Source organism: Lonchura striata, chromosome 29 (assembly GCF_050655825.1).
Source record: "Lonchura striata isolate lonStrDom1 chromosome 29, ASM5065582v1, whole genome shotgun sequence".
Lineage (NCBI taxonomy): Eukaryota > Metazoa > Chordata > Aves > Passeriformes > Estrildidae > Lonchura > Lonchura striata.
Window position 1 is genome coordinate 4,253,719 of NC_140731.1, and position 19,688 is coordinate 4,273,406.

At 70.4% G+C, this 19,688-nt stretch overlaps 2 protein-coding genes across 2 annotated transcripts; both read left to right on the forward strand.

Annotated features, from left to right (window-relative positions):
* The first annotated feature begins 4,146 nt into the window (after window positions 1-4,146).
* On the forward strand, window positions 4,147-8,744 carry METTL1 (methyltransferase 1, tRNA methylguanosine). The gene is made up of 6 exons (XM_085562994.1): window positions 4,147-4,296; window positions 4,443-4,573; window positions 5,157-5,341; window positions 6,127-6,240; window positions 7,419-7,520; window positions 8,268-8,744. The coding sequence occupies exons 1-6, from the start codon at window positions 4,199-4,201 to the stop codon at window positions 8,394-8,396; spliced, it is 759 nt and encodes a 252-aa protein (XP_085419120.1). The 5' UTR covers window positions 4,147-4,198; the 3' UTR covers window positions 8,397-8,744.
* A 1,510-nt stretch (window positions 8,745-10,254) lies between these two features.
* CYP27B1 (cytochrome P450 family 27 subfamily B member 1) lies at window positions 10,255-19,163 on the forward strand. The gene is made up of 9 exons (XM_077788565.2): window positions 10,255-10,889; window positions 12,066-12,256; window positions 13,607-13,803; window positions 14,967-15,191; window positions 16,039-16,196; window positions 16,270-16,478; window positions 17,148-17,229; window positions 17,321-17,584; window positions 17,657-19,163. Exons 1-9 carry the CDS (start codon window positions 10,659-10,661, stop codon window positions 17,768-17,770), a joined length of 1,671 nt encoding a protein of 556 aa, XP_077644691.2. The 5' UTR covers window positions 10,255-10,658; the 3' UTR covers window positions 17,771-19,163.
* Window positions 19,164-19,688: the final 525 nt, after the last annotated feature.

The following is a 19,688-nucleotide window of genomic DNA, read 5'->3' on the forward strand; positions in this document are numbered from 1 at the left end:
GTGTCTCCCAGTGTCCCCCGCTGCCTCCCCGGTGTCCCCCAGTGATCCCGGTGTCCCCTGGTGTCCCCTTCCCCATCCCGGTGTCCCCCCGATGTCCCCCGGTGTCCCTCGGATGTCCCCCAATGTCCCGCGGGGTCCCCGCGGTGTCCCCCAGTTTGCCCTGGTGTCCCCCAGTGTCCCCCGGTGTCCCCCGGTGTCCCCTGCTCGGTCCCCGCTGTCCCCATCCCGTGTCCCTTCCCTCTCCCGGTGTCCCCTCTCGTCCCTCGGTGTCCCCCGCCGTGCCACCCTGTCCCCTCCTCCATCCCAATGTCCCCCGTGTCCCCAGTGTCACCCCAGCAGTCCCTGCAGGGCTTCCACCCAGTGCCACCACCTGTCCCTTCCTGCTCCTGTCACTGTCCCATCCACCGGTGCCACCAATGCCACCAGTGCCACCGGTGCCACCAATGCCACCAGTGCCACCAGTGCCACCAGTCTGACCACAGCCCTGGGGCCCTGATGTCCCTGACGCTGTACTCGGTTCCTCTGTCCGTGTCTCTGTCACACCCAATCCCCGTGTCCCTGTCCCACCCGTGTCCCCAGTCCCCGTGTCCCCAGTCCCCGTGTCCCTGTCCAACCCGTGTCCCTGTCCAACCCGTGTCCCCAGTCCCCGTGTCCCTGTCCCACCCGTGTCCCTGTCCAACCCGTGTCCCTGTCCCACCCGTGTCCCCAGTCCCCGTGTCCCTGTCCCACCCGTGTCCCTGTCCAACCCGTGTCCCTGTCCAACCCGTGTCCCCAGTCCCCGTGTCCCTGTCCCACCCGTGTCCCTGTCCAACCCGTGTCCCTGTCCCACCCGTGTCCCCAGTCCCCGTGTCCCTGTCCCACCCGTGTCCCTGTCCAACCCGTGTCCCCAGTCCCCGTGTCCCCAGTCCCCGTGTCCCTGTCGCACCCGTGTCCCTGGTGTCCATATCCCTGTCACACCCGTGTCCCCAGTTCCATCAGTGTCCCTGTCCCACCCGTGTCCCTGTCCCACCCATGTCCCCAGTCCCCATGTCACTGTCACACCCAATCCCCGTGTCCCTGTCCCACCCGTGTCCCTGTCACACCCGTGTCCCCAATCCCCGTGTCCCTGACCCACCCATGTCCCCAGTCCCCATGTCACTGTCCCACCCGTGTCCCCAGTCCCCGTGTCCCCAATCCCCGTGTCCCTGTCCCACCCCTGTCCCCAATCCTCGTGTCCCTGTCTCACCCGTGTCCCAAATCCCCGTGTCCTTGTCCCACCCGTGTCCCCAGTCCCCATGTCACTGTCCCACCCGTGTCCCCAGTCCCCGTGTCCCCAATCCCCGTGTCCCTGTCCCACCCGTGTCCCCAATCCCCGTGTCCCTGTCCCACCCGTGTCCCACCGTGCACAGTGTCACCCACCCGCCCCCGGTGCCACCCGCGCCGGGCTCCCCGGGCTGCGCGGTGACCGGGGGGGGAAGGGCTGGCCCGGGGGTAATGAACAACCCGCCCCGGCCCCCCCGGGACCCCCCGGGACCCCCCCGGGACCCCCCGGGACCCCCCGGGACCCCCCCGGGACCCCCCCCGGGACCCCCCGCGCAGCCGCGTCACCGCCTGCGTCACCGGGTTAATGTGGCCCCGGGGCACCGGGGGCACCGGGGGGGGCACCGGGGGGGGCACCGGGGGCACCGCGGGGACAGCGCGGGTCAGGGCGACCGGGGGGGTCAGAGTGACCGGGGGAGGGGGGGCGGGGAACAATGGGGGGCGCAGGGAATTTTGGGGGGTCAGGGAAATTTGGGGGGGTCGGGGAACAATGGGGGGCAGGGAACAATGGGGGGGGGTCCAGGGAACAATGGGGGGGGTCGGGAAACAATGGTGGGGTCAGGGAAATTTGGGGGGGTCGGGGAACAATGGGGGGTCGGGGAACAATGGGTGTCAGGGAACAATGGGGGGGTCAGGGAAATTTGGGGGGTCGGGGAACAATGGGGGGGTCGGGGAACAATGGGGGGGTCAGGGAAATTTGGGGGTCGGGGAACAATGGGGGGCCAGGGAACAATGGGGGGGTCAGGGAAATTTGGGGGTCGGGGAACAATGGGGGGGTCGGGGAACAATGGGGGGGTCAGGGAAATTTGGGGGTCGGGGAACAATGGGGGGCCAGGGAACAATGGGGGGGTCAGGGAAATTTGGGGGTCGGGGAACAATGGGGGGGTCGGGGAACAATGGGGGGCAGGGAACAATGGGGGGGTCAGGGAAATTTGGGGGTCGGGGAACAATGGGGGGTTCGGGAAATTTGGGGATCGGGGAACAATGGGGGGGTCAGGGAACAATGGGGGGCAGGGAACAATGGGGGGGTCAGGGAAATTTGGGGGGGTCGGGGAACAATGGGGGGCAGGGAACAATGGGGGGGTCAGGGAAATTTGGGGATCGGGGAACAATGGGGGGGGTTGGGGAACAATGGGGGGGCAGGGAACAATGGGGGGGTCAGGGAAATTTGGGGGGGTCGGGGAACAATGGGGGGTCAGGGAACAATGGGGGGGTCGGGGAACAATGGGGGGTCAGGGAAATTTGGGGGTCGGGGAACAATGGGGGGGGTCAGGGAACAATGGGGGGGGTCAGGGAAATTTGGGGGTCGGGGAACAATGGGGGGGGTCAGGGAACAATGGGGGGGGTCAGGGAAATTTGGGGGTCGGGGAACAATTTGGGGTCGGGGAACAATGGGGGGGGCAGGGAAATTTGGGGGTCGGGGAACAATGGGGGGGTCAGGGAACAATGGGGGGGTCCAGGGAACAATGGGGGGGGGGTCAGGGAAATTTGGGGGTCGGGGAACAATGGGGGGGTCCAGGGAACAATGGGGGGGTCGGGGAACAATGGGGGGGTCAGGGAAATTTGGGGGTCGGGGAACAATTTGGGGTCGGGGAACAATGGGGGGGGGGTCAGGGAACAATGGGGGAGGGCAGGGAACAATGGGGGGGGTCAGGGAATTTTGGGGGTCAGGGAACACTGGGGGGGTCAGGGAATTTTGGGGGGTCAGGGAACAATGGGGGGGTCAGGGAATTTTGGGGGTCAGGGAACACTGGGGAAGGGCCGGGCAGGGCCGGGAAGGGCCGCGCGGCTCCGTTCCCACGGTGCTCACCCCCCCGCCGCCCCCGGGGGTTCCCGGAGCTCGGCCCCGGCCCGACCGCAGCCGAATTCCCGAAACGGCCCCGAGCGGGAAGAGCCGCGGGACGGGGGGGCTGGGGAGACTGGGGAGGGACTGCGGGAACTGGGGGGACTGGGGGGACTGGGGGTACTGGGAGCCCTGGTTGTACTGGGAGCACTGGGAGCACTGGGAGCACTGGGAGGGCACTGGGAGCACTGGGGGGCACTGGGAGCACTGGGAGCACTGGTTATACTGGGAGCACTGGGGAGCACTGGGAGCACTGGGGGGCACTGGGAGCACTGGGAGCGCTGGGGGGGCACTGGGAGCACTGGGAGCACTAAGGAGGCACTGAGAGCAATGGTTTTACTGGCTGTACTGGTTGTACTGGGAGCACTGGTTATACTGCGAACACTGGTTGTACTGGGAGCACTGGGGGGCACGGGGGGCACTGGTTATACTGGGAGCACTGGCTGTACTGGTTGTACTGGGAGCACTGGGGGGCACTGGGAGCACTGGGAGCACTGGGGGGCACGGAAGGCACTGGCTGTACTGGGAGCACTGGTTATACTGGGAACACTGGTTGTACTGGGAACACTGGGATGCCCTGGTTGTACTGGGAGCACTGGGGGGGCATTGGGAGCACTGGTTATACTGGGAGCACTGGCTGTACTGGTTGTACTGGGAGCACTGGGGGGGCACTGGTTATACTGGGAGCACTGGTTATACTGGGAGCACTGGGGAGCTCTGGGAGCACTGGGGGGGCACTGGGAGCACTGGGAGTACTGGGAACACTGGCTATACTGGTTATACTGGGAGCACTGAGGGGCACTGGGGAGCACTGGGAGCACTGGGGGGCACGGGGGGCACTGGGGGGCACGGGGGGCACTGGCTGTACTGGGAACACTGGTTATACTGGGAGCACTGGGAGCGGCGCCGGGCCGCCAGGGGGCGCTGTCACCTCCAGCCGAGCCCCGCCCCGCCGGCCGGTCGCGCGGTGACGTCACACATACAGCGCCGCGCTCGGTGACGTCACCGCGCCGCGCCGCTCGGTGACGTCACTCCGCTGCGCCGCGCGGGGCTGCCATGGCGGCGGAGGAGGAGGAGGCGGCGGCGCCGCCGCAGAAGCGATTCTACCGGCAGCGCGCGCACTCCAACCCGCTGGCCGACCACACCCTGAGCTAGTGAGTGCGGGGACCCCGGTAACGGCCGGAAACCGCCCCCCGGCCCGGCCCGGCCCCGCCGGTGACCGCGCCGGCCCCGGCGGCAGCGGCCTGCACCGCCCGCTGCCCTCCCCACCCCCCGGTGCCCGCCGGTAACGGCCGCGCAGCCCGTCCCGCCCGCAGGACATGGACTGGGCCTCGCTCTTCCCGAGCTTCTTCCCGCCCGCCGCCGCCCCGGGAGCGGCCCCGGCCCGCGTGGAGTTCGCAGACATCGGGTGCGGCTACGGGGGGCTGCTCGGTGAGCGGGGATTTACCGGGCACCGGGGATGGGCACGGGGGGCTGCTCGGTGAGCGGGGATTTACCGGGAACCGGGGATGGGCACGGGGGGCTGCTCGGTGAGCGGGGATTTACCGGGCACCGGGGATGGGCACGGGGGGCTGCTCGGTGAGCGGGGATCCACCGGGCACCGGGGATGGGCACGGGGGGCTGCTCGGTGAGCGGGGATTCGCCGGGCACCGGGGATGGGTACGGGGACTGTTCGGTGAGAGGGGATTCCCGGGGCTGGGCACGGTGGAACCGGGGCTGGGTATGGGAGCACCGGGAGCTTAGGAGGCACACGGGACGCTGCGGGTGAGGCGGCACCGGGGGGGCTGGAGTGGGACACCGGGGGTTCCGGGGCACGGCGGTACCGGGGCCTCGGGGGCGGTACCGGAGAGGCTCGGGGGTGGGTACCGGCGGGTCGGAGCGGTACCGGGGGCAGTATCGGGAGCTCGGGGGCGGTACCGGGGCGGCTCGGGGGCAGTACCGGGGGCACGGGGGCGGTCCCGGGAGCACACCGGCGGCACACCGGGAGCTGCCCGGTAGTGACGCGGCGGCGCAGTGGCGCTGGCGGAGCGCTTCCCGCAGGCGCTGGCGCTGGGGCTGGAGCTGCGGGCCAAGGTCGCCGCCTTCGCCCGGGCGCGGATCCGGTCCCTGCGCGCGGCCCGGCCCGGTCGATTCGGGAACGTGGCGTGCGTGCGGGCCAACGCCATGCGGCACCTGCCGCACTTCTTCCGCCGCGCGCAGGTGCGCCCCGAAACCGGGAACCCCGAAATTCCCGGGGGGTGTGCCCCGAAACCGGGAACCCCCAAATTCCCGGGGGGGTGTGCGCCCCGAAACCGGGAACCCCGAAATTCCCGGGGGGTGTGCACCCCGAAACCGGGAACCCCGAAATTCCCGGGGGGTGTGTGCTGAGCCCCCCAAAACCCGCAGCACCCCCAAACACCTCCTGGAACTTCCGTGTGCTGTGAACCCCCAAACCCTCGGGGTCCCTCCTCCTTCTTCCCCTGGGACCCCCTGGGACCCCCTGGGACCCCCTGGGACCCCCCAGCACCCCTGGGACCCCCCCAGCACCCCTGGGACCCCATGAGCACCCCAGGGACCCCCCTGTTGCCGTTCCCCTGGCCCAAGCTGCTTCAGCAATGGGGTCTGGGGGGTTCGGGGGGGGGGGGTCTGGGGTGTTTTGGGGGGGTTCTGAGGGGGTCTGGGAGGCTCTGGGGGATTTGGGGGGCTCTGGAGTGTTTGGGGGGCTCTGGGGTGCTGTGTGGGGCTCTGGGGGTGTCTGGGGGTGTCTGGGGGGCTCAGGGGGTTTGGGGGGGGTTCTGGGGGGCTCTGGGGTGCTGTGGGGGGCTCTGGGGGTGTCTGGGGGTGTCTGGGGGGCTCTGGGGGTCCGTGAGTGCCTGTGGGAGGGTCAGGGGGTTTGGGGGCCCTCTGGGGTTCCATGGGGGGGCTCTGGGGGTTTGTGGGTGCCGTGGAGGGTCTGTGGGTGCCATGGGGGGCTCCGGGGGTCCCGGGCTGACCCCCCGCCCCAGCTCTCCAAGCTGTTCCTGCTCTTCCCGGACCCCCACTTCAAGCGCACCAAGCACAAGTGGAGAATCGTCAGCCCGGCCACGCTGGCCGAGTACGGCTTCGTGCTGCGCCCCGGGGTGAGCCCCCCGAAACCCTGAGACCCCCCAAACCCTGAGACCCCCCCTGAGACACCCCCAAACCCTGAGACCCCCGAAACCCTGAGACCCCCCAAACCCTGAGCCCCCCGAAACCCTGAGACACCCCAAACCCTGAGACCCCCCTTGAGACCCTCCTGAGCCCCCCGAAACCCTGAGCCCCCCGAAACCCTGAGACACCCCCTGAGACCCCCAAAAACCCCTGAGACCCCCTGAGCACCCCAAAACCCTGAGACCCTCCTGAGCCCCCCAAAACCCTGAGACCCCCTGAGCCCCCCAAAAACCCCTGAGCCCCCCAAAACCCTGAGACCCCCCCTGAGCCCCCCAAAAACCCCTGAGACCCCTGAGTACCCCAAAACCCTGAGACCCCCTGAGGCCCCCAAAAACCCCTGAGACCCCCTGAGACCCCCCCTGAGCCCCCCAAAACCCCCTGAGACCCCTGAGTACCCCAAAACCCTGAGACCCCCTGAGCCCCCCAAAACCCCCTGAGACCCCCCCTGAGCCCCCCAAAAACCCCTGAGACCCCCTGAGCCCCCCAAAACCCTGAGACCCCCCCTGAGCCCCCCAAAAACCCCTGAGACCCCCTGAGTACCCCAAAACCCTGAGACCCCCTGAGCCCCCCAAAACCCCCTGAGACCCCCCCTGAGCCCCCCAAAAACCCCTGAGACCCCCTGAGCACCCCAAAACCCTGAGACCCCCCTGAGCCCCCCAAAAATCCCTGAGACCCCCTGGGACCGCAAAAACCCCCTGAGAACCCTGAAAAACCCCCTGAGACCCCAAAAAACTCCTGAGACTCCCAAAATCCCCCTGATCCCCCCCAAACCCCTGAGACCCCCTGAGCCCCCCAAAATCCCCCTGACTCCCCAAAACCTTCTGGACCCCCCAAAACCCCCTGAGCCCCCCAAAACCCCCCAAAACCTCCTGAACCCCCCCACGGTGGTTTTGGGGTACCCAGTGGTTTTGGGGTGACAAAGCGGTTTTGGGGTGCCAGGGCTGGGTGTACGGTGTAGTTTTGGGGTGCAGAGCAGTTTTGGGGTGCAGAATAGTTTTGGGGTGCAGGGCCTGGTGTACCCCGCAGTTTCGGGGTGTCACAGCGGTTTTGGGGTGCAGGGCCTGGTGTACCCGGCAGTTTTGGGGTACCCCGCGGTTTTGGGGTGCAGGGCCTGGTGTACACGGTGACGGACGTGCCCGAGCTGCACCAGTGGATGCTGCAGCACTTTGGGGAGCACCCCCTGTTCGAGCCGCTGCCCCCCGCCCAGCTGGTGAGAGCGGGCACGGGGGGATTGGGGGGCACGGGGGGAATGGGGGGCATGGGGGGGATTGGGGGGGAATGGGGGGCTCGGGGGGATTGGGGGGCATGGGGATTGTGGGGTAGCACGGGGGGGATTGGGGGGCACGAGGGGAATGGGGGCACTGGGGGGGTCTGGGGGGCACGGGGGGCATGGGGGGATTGGGGGGCATGGGGGGAATGGGGAATGGGGGCATGGGGGGGATTGGGGGGCATAGAGGGGAATGGAGAGGAATGGGGGCACTGGGGGAACTGGGGGGGAATTGGGACTGGGGGGCACTGGGATTGTGGGGTGCCACTGGGGGAGACTGGGGCAACTGCAGGGGATTGGGGGGGACTGGGGTTTTGGGGTAGCCCCGGGGCACAGTGGGGCTCCCCGGGGCGGTGCCCGGTGCCCCGGGGCAGTGCTCGGTGTCCCGGTGTCCCGGGCACGCCCTGACCCCGCCGTGCCCGGTGTCCCGGGGCAGTGCTCGGTGTCCCGGTGTCCCGGGCACGCCCTGACCCCGCCGTGCCCGGTGTCCCGGGGCAGTGCCGCTGTCCCGGTGCCCCAGGGCAGTGCCGCTGTCCCGGTGTCCCGGGCACGCCCTGACCCCGCCGTGCCCGGTGTCCCGGGGCAGTGCTCGGTGTCCCGGTGTCCCGGGGCAGTGCCGCTGTCCCGGGGCAGTTTCAGTGTCCCGCTGTCCCGGGCACGCCCTGACCCCGCCGTGCCCGGTGCCCGCAGGCCGCGGAGCCGCTGGTGCCGCTGCTGCCGTCGGTGACCGAGGAGGGGCAGCGGGCGCGGCGGGCGGGGCGGGCCCCGAACTGCGCCGTGTTCCGCCGCCGGCCCGACCCCCCCGCGGCGGCGCCGTGAGCGCGGGGGCACCGGGAGCGCCGGGAGCACCGGGAGCTCCAGGAACCTCGGGAGCACCGGGAGAACAGGGAACCTCGGGAGCACCGGGAGCACCGGGAGCTCCAGGAACCTCGGGAGCACCGGGAGAACCGGGAACCTCGGGAGCACCGGGAGCACCGGGAACCCCGGGAGCACCGGGAGCTTTGGGAGCACCGGGAGCTCCTGGAGAACTGGGAGCACCGGGAGCTCTGCGAGCACCGGGAGCTCCTGGAGAACTGGGAGCCCCGGGAGCACCGGGAGCTCTGCGAGCACCGGGAGCTCCGGGAGCCTCGGGCCCGGCCCCGGTTTGTAATAAAGGCACGAAACGGCCCCGCGCCCGCTGCGGCTGCTCGGGGGGCGGTTTGGGGGTACCCGGCGGTTTGGGGGTGCCGGGGCCCGGTGCAGACGGTAGTTTTGGGGTGTCACAGCCGGTTTTGGGGTGTCACGGCGGTTTTGGGGTGTCACAGCCGTTTTTTGGGGTGTCACAGCCATTTTTGGGGTGTCACAGCCGTTTTTGGGGTGTCACAGCCGTTTTTGGGGTGTCACAGCCATTTTTGGGGTGTCACAGCGGTTTGGGGGTGTCACGGCGGTTTTGGGGTGTCACAGCCGGTTTTGGGGTGTCACAGCCGTTTTTGGGGTGTCACAGCCATTTTTGGGGTGTCACGGCCGTTTTTGGGTGTCACAGCCATTTTTGGGGTGTCACAGCCGTTTTTTGGGGTGTCACAGCCGTTTTTGAGGTGTCACGGCGGTTTTGGGGTGTCACAGCCGGTTTTGGGGTGTCACAGCCGTTTTTGGGGTGTCACAGCCATTTTTGGGGTGTCACAGCCGTTTTTGGGGTGTCACAGCCATTTTTGGGGTGTCACAGCGGTTTGGGGGTGTCACAGCCGTTTTTGGGGTGTCACGGCCGTTTTTTGGGGTGTCACAGCCGTTTTTTGGGGTGTCACAGCCATTTTTGGGGTGTCACAGCCGGTTTTGGGGTGTCACAGCGGTGTTGCCGGGATCGGCCCCGTTCCGCCGTGACCGCGAGCCCGGCTCGTGCCTCAGTTTCCCCATCGCAGAAAGCCCCGGGGGCGGCAGTGCCCCCCCCGCGCACCGGGGGCTTTCCGGCGGCCCCGGCGGGAATTCCCGGGATCCGGGGCCGGGGGGGGCGGCCGGGCGTGCCCAACGGGGCCGGGCTGGGAGCGGCCCCCCGGTACCGGCACCCCCCAACATCCCGGAACGCTCCGGGGCCACGGCCGGCTCGGGGCGGGGCTGTAACGGGGCGGTTTGGGGCTCGGGGCTCTCACCGGGGCTGTCCCCGGGGGGATTCGGGGCTCTCACCGGGGGGATTCGGGGCTCTCACCGGGGGGATTCGGGGCTCGGGGCTCTCACCGGGGGAATTTGGGGCTCTCACCGGGGGGATTTGGGGCTCGGGGCTCTCACCGGGGCTCTGACCGGGGGGATTCGGGGCTCTCACCGGGGGGATTCGGGGCTCGGGGCTCTCACCGGGGCTCTCACCGGGGGGATTCGGGGCTGTCCCCGGGGGGATTCGGGGCTCGGGGCTCTCACCGGGGGGATTCGGGGCTCGGGGCTGTTCGGGGCTCGGGGCCGGGCGCGCTCCCGGTTCTGCCCTCGCGCGCGCGCGCCCTGGGGGCGGGGCCGCGGATCCGACCCCCGCCGTGCGCTGATTGGCCCGAGGCTCCCGCTATGCAAATCAGGCGGCCGGGGGGCGGGGCGGGGCCAGGCCTGGGGGCGGGGCCATCGCGGAGGGGGCGGGGCCTGCCCGGCTGCACGTGGGCGCTATAAAGGCCCGGCCCGGGGCCCCCCCCCAGTCGAGGCTCGGCCCCGCGGCCCCCCCAGTCCCACCGGGTCCTCCCGAGTCCCCCCGAGCCCCACCGGGTACCCCCGAGCCCCACCGGGTCCATCCGAACCCCACCGGGTCCTCCCCGGGGTTCCCCCGAGTCCCGCCGGTTCCCCCCGAGCCTCACCGGCTTCCCCCGAGCCTCACCGGGTCCCCCCCAGCCTCACCGGCTTCCCCCGAGCCCCACCGGGTCCTCCCCGGTTCCCCCCGAGCCCCGCCGGTTCCCCCCGAGCCTCACCGGGGTCCCCCCGAGCCCCGCCGGGTCCCACCCGAGCCCCACCGGCTCCGCTCCCCCGAGCCCCGCCGGGTCCCCGCCGCCTCCAGCGCCGCCCTTCCGCATCCCCCGGTGTCACCGGTCGCTCCCCGCGCGCCCCCCGGTGCCACTCGAGCTCCGGTGCCTCGCCATGTCCCCCAGCCTGCGCCTGCCCGCCCGGGCCGCTCTCCTGCCCCGCTCCCCGCCCGAGCCGGGGGTCCCCCGGGCTCCCCCGGTCCCCCCCGCTGCCTCTGCCCGGCCCCGGGGCTCCCCGGAGCCCTCCCGGCCCCGGGGCCTGGCGGAGATGCCGGGGCCGAGCTCCGCCGCCTTCATCTTCGAGCTGCTGTGCCGCGGGGGGGTGCGGAGGCTGCACGAGATGCAGGTACAGAAATGGGGCGGGGGGCACCGGGACCCCCGGGGTCTCAGCCGGGGCTCGGAGCGGCGGGGGGGCCATTCCCGGTGTCACAGCCCTGGCCGGAGGGGACAGCGCGAGTCCCGAGGGGACCGGGGGGACCGCGGCGCTCCCGGCCGGGGGAGCGGGCACGGACACGGATCTCCGTCCCCGGGGCTCGGGGGTGGCGCCGGGACCCCCGGTGTGGGCACGGTCCGAGCAGCCCCGGCCCGGGGGGAGCGGCGGCAGAGGGGACGGGGCCAATCCCGGGTGGGCGGCGGAACCGAGACCGGGGGCACGGCAGGTGGCACAGGGGACGGGGCCACCCCCGGGGGGCACGGGAGGTCCGGGAGCACGGGGACGCCGGGACCTCCCCGTGCTCTGCAGCTGCTCCGGTCCCGCCCCGCTTCCCCCTGCGCAGCCCCGGGCACCGCTCCCGGTGTGACCCCCGGTGTCCCCGATCCCCCGGTACCTCCGGCACGGCTGCCGGTCCCGGCTCAGGACAGCGTGGGGGCTCTCCGGGCTGCTGTGTTCCCCCCGCGATAACAGCCCGGTCCCGGTTCGGGCCGGATTCGGTGTGACCCCCCCCGTGTTCCCATCCAGTCCCGGTTCGGGCCGGTGTGACCCCCCCGCCCCGTGTCCCTACCCCAGGTCCATGGCCGGTCCCGGTTCGGTGTGACCCCCCCCCGTGTCCCGACCCGGTCCATGGTCGGTCCCGGTTCGGTGTGACCGCCCGGTGTGACCCCTCCCCGTGTCCCTCAGCCGGTCCATGTCTGCTCCCGGTTCGGGCCGGTGTGACCCACCCGTGTCCATCCCCGGTCCATGTCTGCTCCCGGTCCATGGTCGGTCCCAGTTCTGTGTGACTGCGCCGTGTAAACCCCCGGGTCCCCACCCGGTTCGGGCCGGTCCCGGTTCGGTGTGTCCGCCCCGTGTGACCCCCCCGTGTCTCCCCCCGGTCTATGGCCGGTTCGGGCCGGTCCCGGTTCGGTGTGCCCGCCCCGTGTGACCCCTCCATGTCTCCCCCCGGTCTATGGCCGGTTCGGGCCGGTCCCGGTTCGGTGTGCCCGCCCCGTGTGACCCCCCCGTGTCTCCCCCCGGTCTATGGCCGGTTCGGGCCGGTCCCGGTTCGGTGTGCCCGCCCCGTGTGACCCCCCCGTGTCCCCGCAGGTTCACGGCCGGGCCCGGTTCGGGCCGCTCTGGAAGGCCCGGTTCGGCCCGGTGCTCACGGTTCACGTGGCCGAACCGGCGCTCGTGGCTCAGGTGCTGCGGCAGGAGGGCCCCGAGCCCCGGCGGGCGCTGAGCTGCCCCTGGCGGGAGCACCGGAGCCTCCGGGGGGTCCCGGGGGGGCTCCTCACGCTGTGAGTACCGGGGGGTACCGGGGGGTCTTTGAGCCGGGTGGGGTTCGGACCTTGGCACGGGGGGATTTGGGGAGGGTCCCACGGCGCCCCCCGGGGCTCCCCGTGGGCCGGGGGTGTCCGTGCCCCCGGGGGCTCCCCCCGCAGCCGTTCCGGGAAGGGCCCGTGGGGCGCGGGGGGGCCCGGGCTGAGTCAGGCGTGATTCAGCCCCGCGCCCCTGCCCCTGCCCCCCCGCAGGATGTGAGTAACTGCCCGGGGGGGGCCCGGCCCCGCGTGGGCACGGGGAGGGACCCCGAACCCACCCGCCGCCGTGCCCGGCCCCGCGTGGGCACGGGGAGGGACCCCGAACCCACCCGCCGCCGTGCCCGGCCCCGCGTGGGCACGGGGAGGGACCCCGAACCCACCCCCCGCCGTGCCCGGCCCCGCGTGGGCACGGGGAGCCGGGGGCTCTCACGGGTGCCCCTGAGTGCTCCTGGCACTGCCCCGTGGGGGGATCGTGTCCCACCCCCCGTGTGTCCCTCCCCGTGTCCCTCCCCGTGTCCCCTGTGCCCCCCTCTGTGTCCCTCATGTCCCCATTCCCTGCCCCTCATTTCCCCCGTGTCTCCACTCACGTCTCCCCCGTCCCTCACCCTGTGTGTCCCTACCCCCACGCGTGTCCTGTCCCCACGTCCCCCCCGTCCTTGTCCCTCCCGGTGTCCCTGCCAGTCCCCACGTGCCCCTTCACCCGTGTCCCGTGTCCCTGCGTGACCTCTGTCCCTGCCATGGCCCTGTCCTGCACATCCCCTGTCCCCATCTGTGCCCCCGTGTCCCCATCCACGTCACGCGTGTTCCTGTGTCCCCCGTGTCCCTGTCCCCTTCTTCCCCCATGTTCCTGTGTCCCCCGTGTCCCCTCCGTGCCCGGTGTCCCCCGTGTCCCGGTGTCCCCCTGTCCCGGTGACATGTCCCTATCCCCATCCATGTCCCCCGTGTTCCCGGTGTCCCCTGTGTCCCCGTGTCCCCTCCGTGCCCCGTGTCCCTGTGTCCCCCTGTCCCGGTGTCCCCTGTGTCCCCATCCACGTCCCTCGTGCCCGGTGTCCCGTGTCCCCGTGTCCCCCCTGTCCCGGTGACGCGTCCGTGTCCCCATCCATGTCCCACGTGTCCCCTGTCCCGGTATCCCCGTGTTCCTGTGTCCCCTCTGTGTCCCCGTGTCCCCTCCGTGCCCGGTGTCCCCGTGTCCCCCTGTCCCGGTGTCTCCCCGTCCCGGTGACATGTCCCTGTCCCCATCCATGTCCCGGTGTCCCCCGTGTCCCGGTGACATGTCCCTGTCCCGGTGTCCCGTGTCCCCCCGTGCCGGTGACGCGCCCGTGTCCGCAGGGAGGGCGAGGCGTGGCGGGGGTCGCGGCGGCCGCTGGCCCGGGGGCTGCTGCGCCCGGGGGCGGCCGAGGCCTTCGCGGGCCCGGTGGCCGCGGCCGTGGCGGAGCTGCTGGCGCGGCTGCAGCGGCGGCGGCGGCGGCACCCGCGGGGCCTCGTGCCCGACATCGGCGGCGACTTCAACCGCTTCGGCCTCGAGGGTGAGCGGCCCCGAGCGGGAGGGGAGCCCGACATGGGGGGGGACCCCGAAATAGCGGGGGGAGCCCGAAATGAGGGGGGACCCGAAATGGGGGGGGGGAGCCCGACATGGGGATGGGAGGGACCCCGAAATGGGATGGGGGACCCCGAAATGGGGGGGAAGCCCGAAATGGGGATGGGGGACCCCGAAATGAGGGGGGACCCGAAATGGGGTGGGGGACCCCGAAATGGGGGGGGGATCTCCGAAATGGGATGGCGGGGACCCGAAATGGGGATGGGGGGACCCGAAATGGGATGGAGGATCCGAAATAGGGGAGGGGACCCCGAAATGGGGTGGGGGAGCCCGAAATGGGGATGGGAGGGACCCCGAAATGGGATGGGGGACCCCGAAATGGGGGGGAAGCCCGAAATGGGGATGGGGACCCCGAAATGGGGGGGGGAGCCCGAAATGGGGATGGGAGGGACCCCGAAATGAGGGGGGACCCGAAATGGGGTGGGGGACCCCGAAATGGGGGGGGGAGCTCTGAAATGGGATGGCGGGGACCCGAAATGGGGATGGGGGGACCCGAAATGGGGATGGGGACCCCGAAATGGGGATGGGGACCCCGAAATGGGATGGGGGACCCCGAAATGAGGGATAGGGAACCTCGAAATGGGATGGAGCACCCCAAAATGGGATGGGGGACCCAGAGCGGGATGGGGGACCCCGAAATTGGGTGGGGAGCCCCAAAAGGGGGATGGGGAACGCCAAAAGGGGATGGGGGACCCTGAAATGGGATAGGGAACCTCAAAATGGAATGGGGCACCCCAAAAGGGGGATGGGGCACCCCAAAGGGCTGTGACCCCCACAGGGACCCCCCAAAGGGCTTCCTGTGTCCCACAAGTCTCCAGGGCACCTTCTGTCCCCAAGTGTCCCCAGGGACTCGCGGATCCCCCCTCAGTGTCCCAATGTCCCCAATGTCCCCATGTCCCCGGTGTCCCCATGTCCCTATGTCCCCATGTCCTTGTGTCCCCAATGTCCCCATGTCCCCCGTGTCCCCATGTCTCCATGTCCCCCGTGTCCCCATGTCCTTGTGTCCCCATGTCCTTGTGTCCCCAATGTCCCCATGTCCCCGGTGTCCCCATGTCCCCGTGTCCCCATGTCCCCGTGTCCCCTGTCCCGCAGCCATCTCCTGGGTGCTGTTCTCCTGCCGCCTGGGCTGCCTGGGTGACACCGGTGACACCGGGGAGGGCAGCGGTGACACGGGGGACACGGAGGCCGTGATCCGCAGCGTGGGCGCGGTGCTGGCGCTGACGCTGGTGACGATGGCGCTGCCCCGTCCCCTCCTGCGCCTGCTGCCCGCGCCCTGGCACGCCTTCTGCCACGCCTGGGACCGGCTCTTCGCCTTCGGTGAGGGGACACGGGGACGCCGCGGTGACCTCCCGCGGGGACACCCGGACACCGTGTGGGGACACGGGGACATCCCAGAGGGGTGGTGAGGGGACACAGGGACATGGGGACATCGAGGACTGTGGTGAGGGGACACGGGGACACCGTGGTGACCTCCCGTGGGGACACCCGGACATCGTGCGGGGACACGGGGACATCTTACGGGGACACAGGGACATCCCAGAGGGGTGCGGGGATGTCCCGTGGCCGTAGGGACATTCCTGCTCACCTGCAGCTGAAGGGACATGGGGACGTGGGGACATCCCAGGGCCTGGGGACATCCCAGAGCTTGGGGACATCGAGGACGGTGGTGAGGGGACACAGGAATGTGGGGACATCCAAGGGACACACCCGTGGGGCCACAGGGATGTCCCATGATGGTGACAGTCCCGTGCCATCGTCCTCTGCAGCCAGGGGACACTGACGGAGTGTGGCTGTGGTGGCACTGATGGGGACTTGGTGACAACGCCGGGACTCGGTGACAATGCAGGGGCTCGGTGACAACACAGGGGCTTGGTGGCACTGACGGGGACCTGGTGACAATGTAAGGCCATGGTGGCACTGACGGGGACTCGGTGGCACTGATGGGGACCTGGTGACAATGTAAGGCCATGGTGGCACTGACGGGGACTCGGTGGCGCTGACGGGGACTTGGTGACAACGCAGGGACTCGGTGGCAGTGATAGGACATGTAAGGCCATGGTGACGCTGACGGACTCGGTGGCACTGACGGGGACCCGGTGACAATGTAGGGCCATGGTGGCACTGACGGGGACTCGGTGGCACTGACGGCTGTTGCTGTCCCCAGCCAAGGGACACGTGGACCGGCGCGTGGCCGAGGTGGCAGCGCGGGGGCCGCTGGCCGAGGGGGACACGTGTGTCACCGACCTGCTGGCCCGGGAGCGCGTCCCCATCAGCAGCATCTACGGGAACGTCACCGAGCTGCTGCTGGCCGGGGTGGACACGGTGAGGGGGGTGACACCGGCGCGTCCCCGCCGATGTCACCGCGCGTCCCGCTGATGTCACCGCGTGTCCCCAGGTGGCCAGCACGCTGGCCTGGAGCCTGTACGAGCTGGCACGGAACCCGCGGGCACAGGCGGCCCTGCACCGCGAGCTGGCGGCCGCCGCTGCCACCGGCGGCGTCACCGGCGGTGACGGTGCCACCACCGACGGTGCCGCCGCCGCCGCCACCGCCGCCGCGCTGGCACGGCTGCCGATGCTGCGCGCTGTGGTGAAGGAGACCCTCAGGTGACAGGGACGCGGGGACAGTGGCGGGACGTGGAGAGGACGTGGGACGGTGGGAGAGGGGTTGGGATGTGGGGACAGGAGCACAGAGGGGTACAGGGGTGGGGACAGAAATGGGGACACAGGGACATGGTGGGGGGACATGGCCCGGTGAAGGACATGGGGATGGGAACGGGACAGGGATGTGGATAAAGATGGGGACAGGGACAGGACAGGGATGGGGACAGGACAGGATGGGTTTGGGATAAAACGGGGACAGGGACAGGACAGGGATGGGGACAGGACAGAAACAGGACAGGGATGGGATGGGACAGGGATGGGGACAGGACAGGATGAGTTTGGGATAAAATGGGGACAGGACAGGATGAGTTTGGGATAAAATGGGGACAGGGACAGGACAGGGATGGGGACAGGACAGAAACAGGACAGGGATGGGATGGGACAGGGATGGGGACAGGGACAGGACGGGTTTGGGATAAAATGGGGACAGGGACAGGACGGGTTTGGGATAAAATGGGGACAGGGATGGGGACAAGCAGGAGGAGGATGGGGATGGTGAAGACCAGGACAGGGTAAGGGTGAGGAGGGGACAAGGAAGGGATGAAGACAAGGATGGGGGTGAGGATGAGGATGAAGGCGGGGACAGGGAGGTGACAGCGGTGTCACCTGCAGGCTGTACCCCGTCATCCCGGCCAACGCCCGCGTTGTCCCTGACCGCGACATCCGCGTCGGCGACTACCTGGTGCCACGCCAGGTGAGCTGGGGGACACCCCCCACCCACCCGGGGCTCCCGGTGTCCCCGAGGCGTCCCCAGGGTGTCCCCGCTGACCCCGGTGTCCCTGCAGACCCTCATCACCCTGTGCCACTACACCACGTCCCGCGACAGCCGCTTCTTCCCGGCGCCCGACACCTTCCTCCCGGAGCGCTGGCTGCGCCACAGGGACACTGGGGACACCGCGGGGGACACCCCGGGGGACACCCCGGGGGACATCCCCGGGGACACCCCCGGCCCCGGGCACCCCTTTGCCTCTCTGCCCTTCGGCCTCGGCCCCCGCAGCTGCGTCGGGCGCCGCCTGGCCGAGCTGCAGCTGCACATGGCGCTGGCACAGGTGGGTGTCCGGTGTCCCCTCGGTGTCCCTCGGTGTCCCCACGGTGTCACTCACCCGTCCCCGCTCCCCCAGATCCTGCTGCGCTTCGAGGTGCGGCCGGAGCCCGGCGGGGGCCGCGTGCGCCCCATGACCCGCACCCTGCTGGCCCCCGGCGCCCCCATCAGCCTGCGCTTCCTCGAGCGGTGACACCGGGGACCCTGGAGACGTGGGGACACCGGGGACACCGGGGACACTGGGGACACCGGAGACACCGGGGACACTGAGGACACCAGAGACCCTGGAGACATGGGGACACCGGGGACACCAGAGAACCTCGAGCTATGGGGACACCAGAGACACTGGAGACGTGGGGACACTGGGGACACCAGGGACACCAGAGACACCGGGGACACCAGGGACACTGGGGACCCTGGAGACATGGGGACACTGGGGACACTGAGGGACACCAGAGACAATGGGGACACCGGGGACACTGAGGGACACCAGGGACACCGGGGACTCTGGGGACATCGGGGACACCAGAGAACCTCGAGATATGGGGACACCGGGGACACTGAGGACACCAGAGACTCTGGAGATATGGGGACACTGGGGACACAGGAGACATGGGGATACCAGGGACACTGAGGGACACTAGGGACACAGAGGACACCAGAGATTCTGGAGACATGGGGACACCAGGGACACTGAGGGACACAGAGAACACTGGGGACTCTGAAGATATGGGGACACCGGGGATTCCGGGGTCACTGGAGACCCTGGAGACGTGGGGACACTGGGGACACCAGGGGACACTGAGGGACATTGTGGACACAGAGGACACCGGAGACACCAGAGACATGGGGACACCAGGGAGCACCAGAGACCCTGGAGATGTGGGGACACTGGGAACACCAGGGACAGTGCAGAGACCTCGGTCCCAGCGGTGACTCCACCACCAGCCGTGGCACTGACCCCGGCAGTGGCCTTGCCACCGCAGTGTCCCCAGTGCCACTGTGTCCCCCGGCCCTCGCGGTGGCCCTGGCGCTGTGGGTGACTCCAGCGCTGTGGTGACCCCGGCCCAGAAGTGGCCTCGACCCCTCGGTGACATTGGCGGGGTGGCAGCGGCCCCCAGCCCGTGGAGCTCCTGACTCCGGCAGTGTCACCAGCCCTGCGCTGGCCGTGTCCCCAGGGTGTCCCCAGGGTGTCCCCAGGGTGTCCCCAGGGTGTCCCCAGCCCATGGAGCTCCTGACTCCGGCAGTGTCACCAGCCCTGGGCTGGCCGTGTCCCCAGGGTGTCCCCAGAGTGTCCCCAGGGTGTCCCCAGCCCGTGGAGCTCCTGACTCCAGCACTGTCACCAGCCCTGGGCTGGCCGTGTCCCCAGGGTGTCCCCAGGGTGTCCCCAGGGTGTCCCCAGGGTGTCCCCAGCCCATGGAGCTCCTGACTCCGGCAGTGTCACCAGCCCTGGGCTGGCCGTGTCCCCAGGGTGTCCCCAGGGTGTCCCCAGGGTGTCCCCAGCCCTGGGGGTGGCCGCGCCTCCCGGGGACCCCGGCCCCGCTGGGGTTTATTTATTGGCCAATAAAGGCATTTGGGATTTTGGAGCTGCGCTCTCACCTCCCCACCCCCACCCGTGACTCACCCCCCCCCTCCCCTCCCACCCGTGACCCCCCCGGGCCGGGGGCGGGGGCACCGCGCCCCGACCTGCCCAGGTGTGCCCAGGTGTGCCCAGGGGTGCCCAGGTGTGCCCAGGTGTGCCCAGGCGTGCCCAGGGGTGCCCAGGGGTGCCCAGGTGTGCTCGCGGCTGACGCGGCCCCGTGGCGGGGGGGGTGCCCCGGGAGGGGGAGGGGCGCGGGTGGGGCTCACGGGGCCCCCGGGACCCCTCACGGTGGGGGGTGGGGGGGTGGTGGGTGACCCCCTCCCCCCCCGGGGGTTTTGGGGGTCGGGAGCCCCCGGTCCCCCGTGGGAACCGCGCGCCGGTGCCACCCACGGTGGGGGGATGTCGCAGGTGGGGGCGCTGACGTCAGCACGGGGGACTCTGGACCCGCGTGGGGACCCTGAGGCAGCCGAGCGGGGTGACCCCCGGCCGGGGCGCCCCTCCCCCGGGGGAGCGGGGGGAGGAGCGGAGG

Excerpts from the sequence above, each read along its gene's own strand:
- METTL1 (XM_085562994.1), top strand. The coding sequence starts at position 4,199 with ATGGCGGCGGAGGAGGAGGAGGCGGCGGCGCCGCCGCAGAAGCGATTC. Across the intron at positions 6,241-7,418 it reads GCTTCGTGCTGCGCCCCGGG|GGCCTGGTGTACACGGTGAC; the intron begins GTGAGCCCCCCG and ends TTTGGGGTGCAG. Across the intron at positions 7,521-8,267 it reads CGCTGCCCCCCGCCCAGCTG|GCCGCGGAGCCGCTGGTGCC; the intron begins GTGAGAGCGGGC and ends CGGTGCCCGCAG.
- CYP27B1 (XM_077788565.2), top strand. The coding sequence starts at position 10,659 with ATGTCCCCCAGCCTGCGCCTGCCCGCCCGGGCCGCTCTCCTGCCCCGC. Across the intron at positions 17,230-17,320 it reads ACTACCTGGTGCCACGCCAG|ACCCTCATCACCCTGTGCCA; the intron begins GTGAGCTGGGGG and ends GTGTCCCTGCAG. Across the intron at positions 17,585-17,656 it reads TGCACATGGCGCTGGCACAG|ATCCTGCTGCGCTTCGAGGT; the intron begins GTGGGTGTCCGG and ends CCGCTCCCCCAG.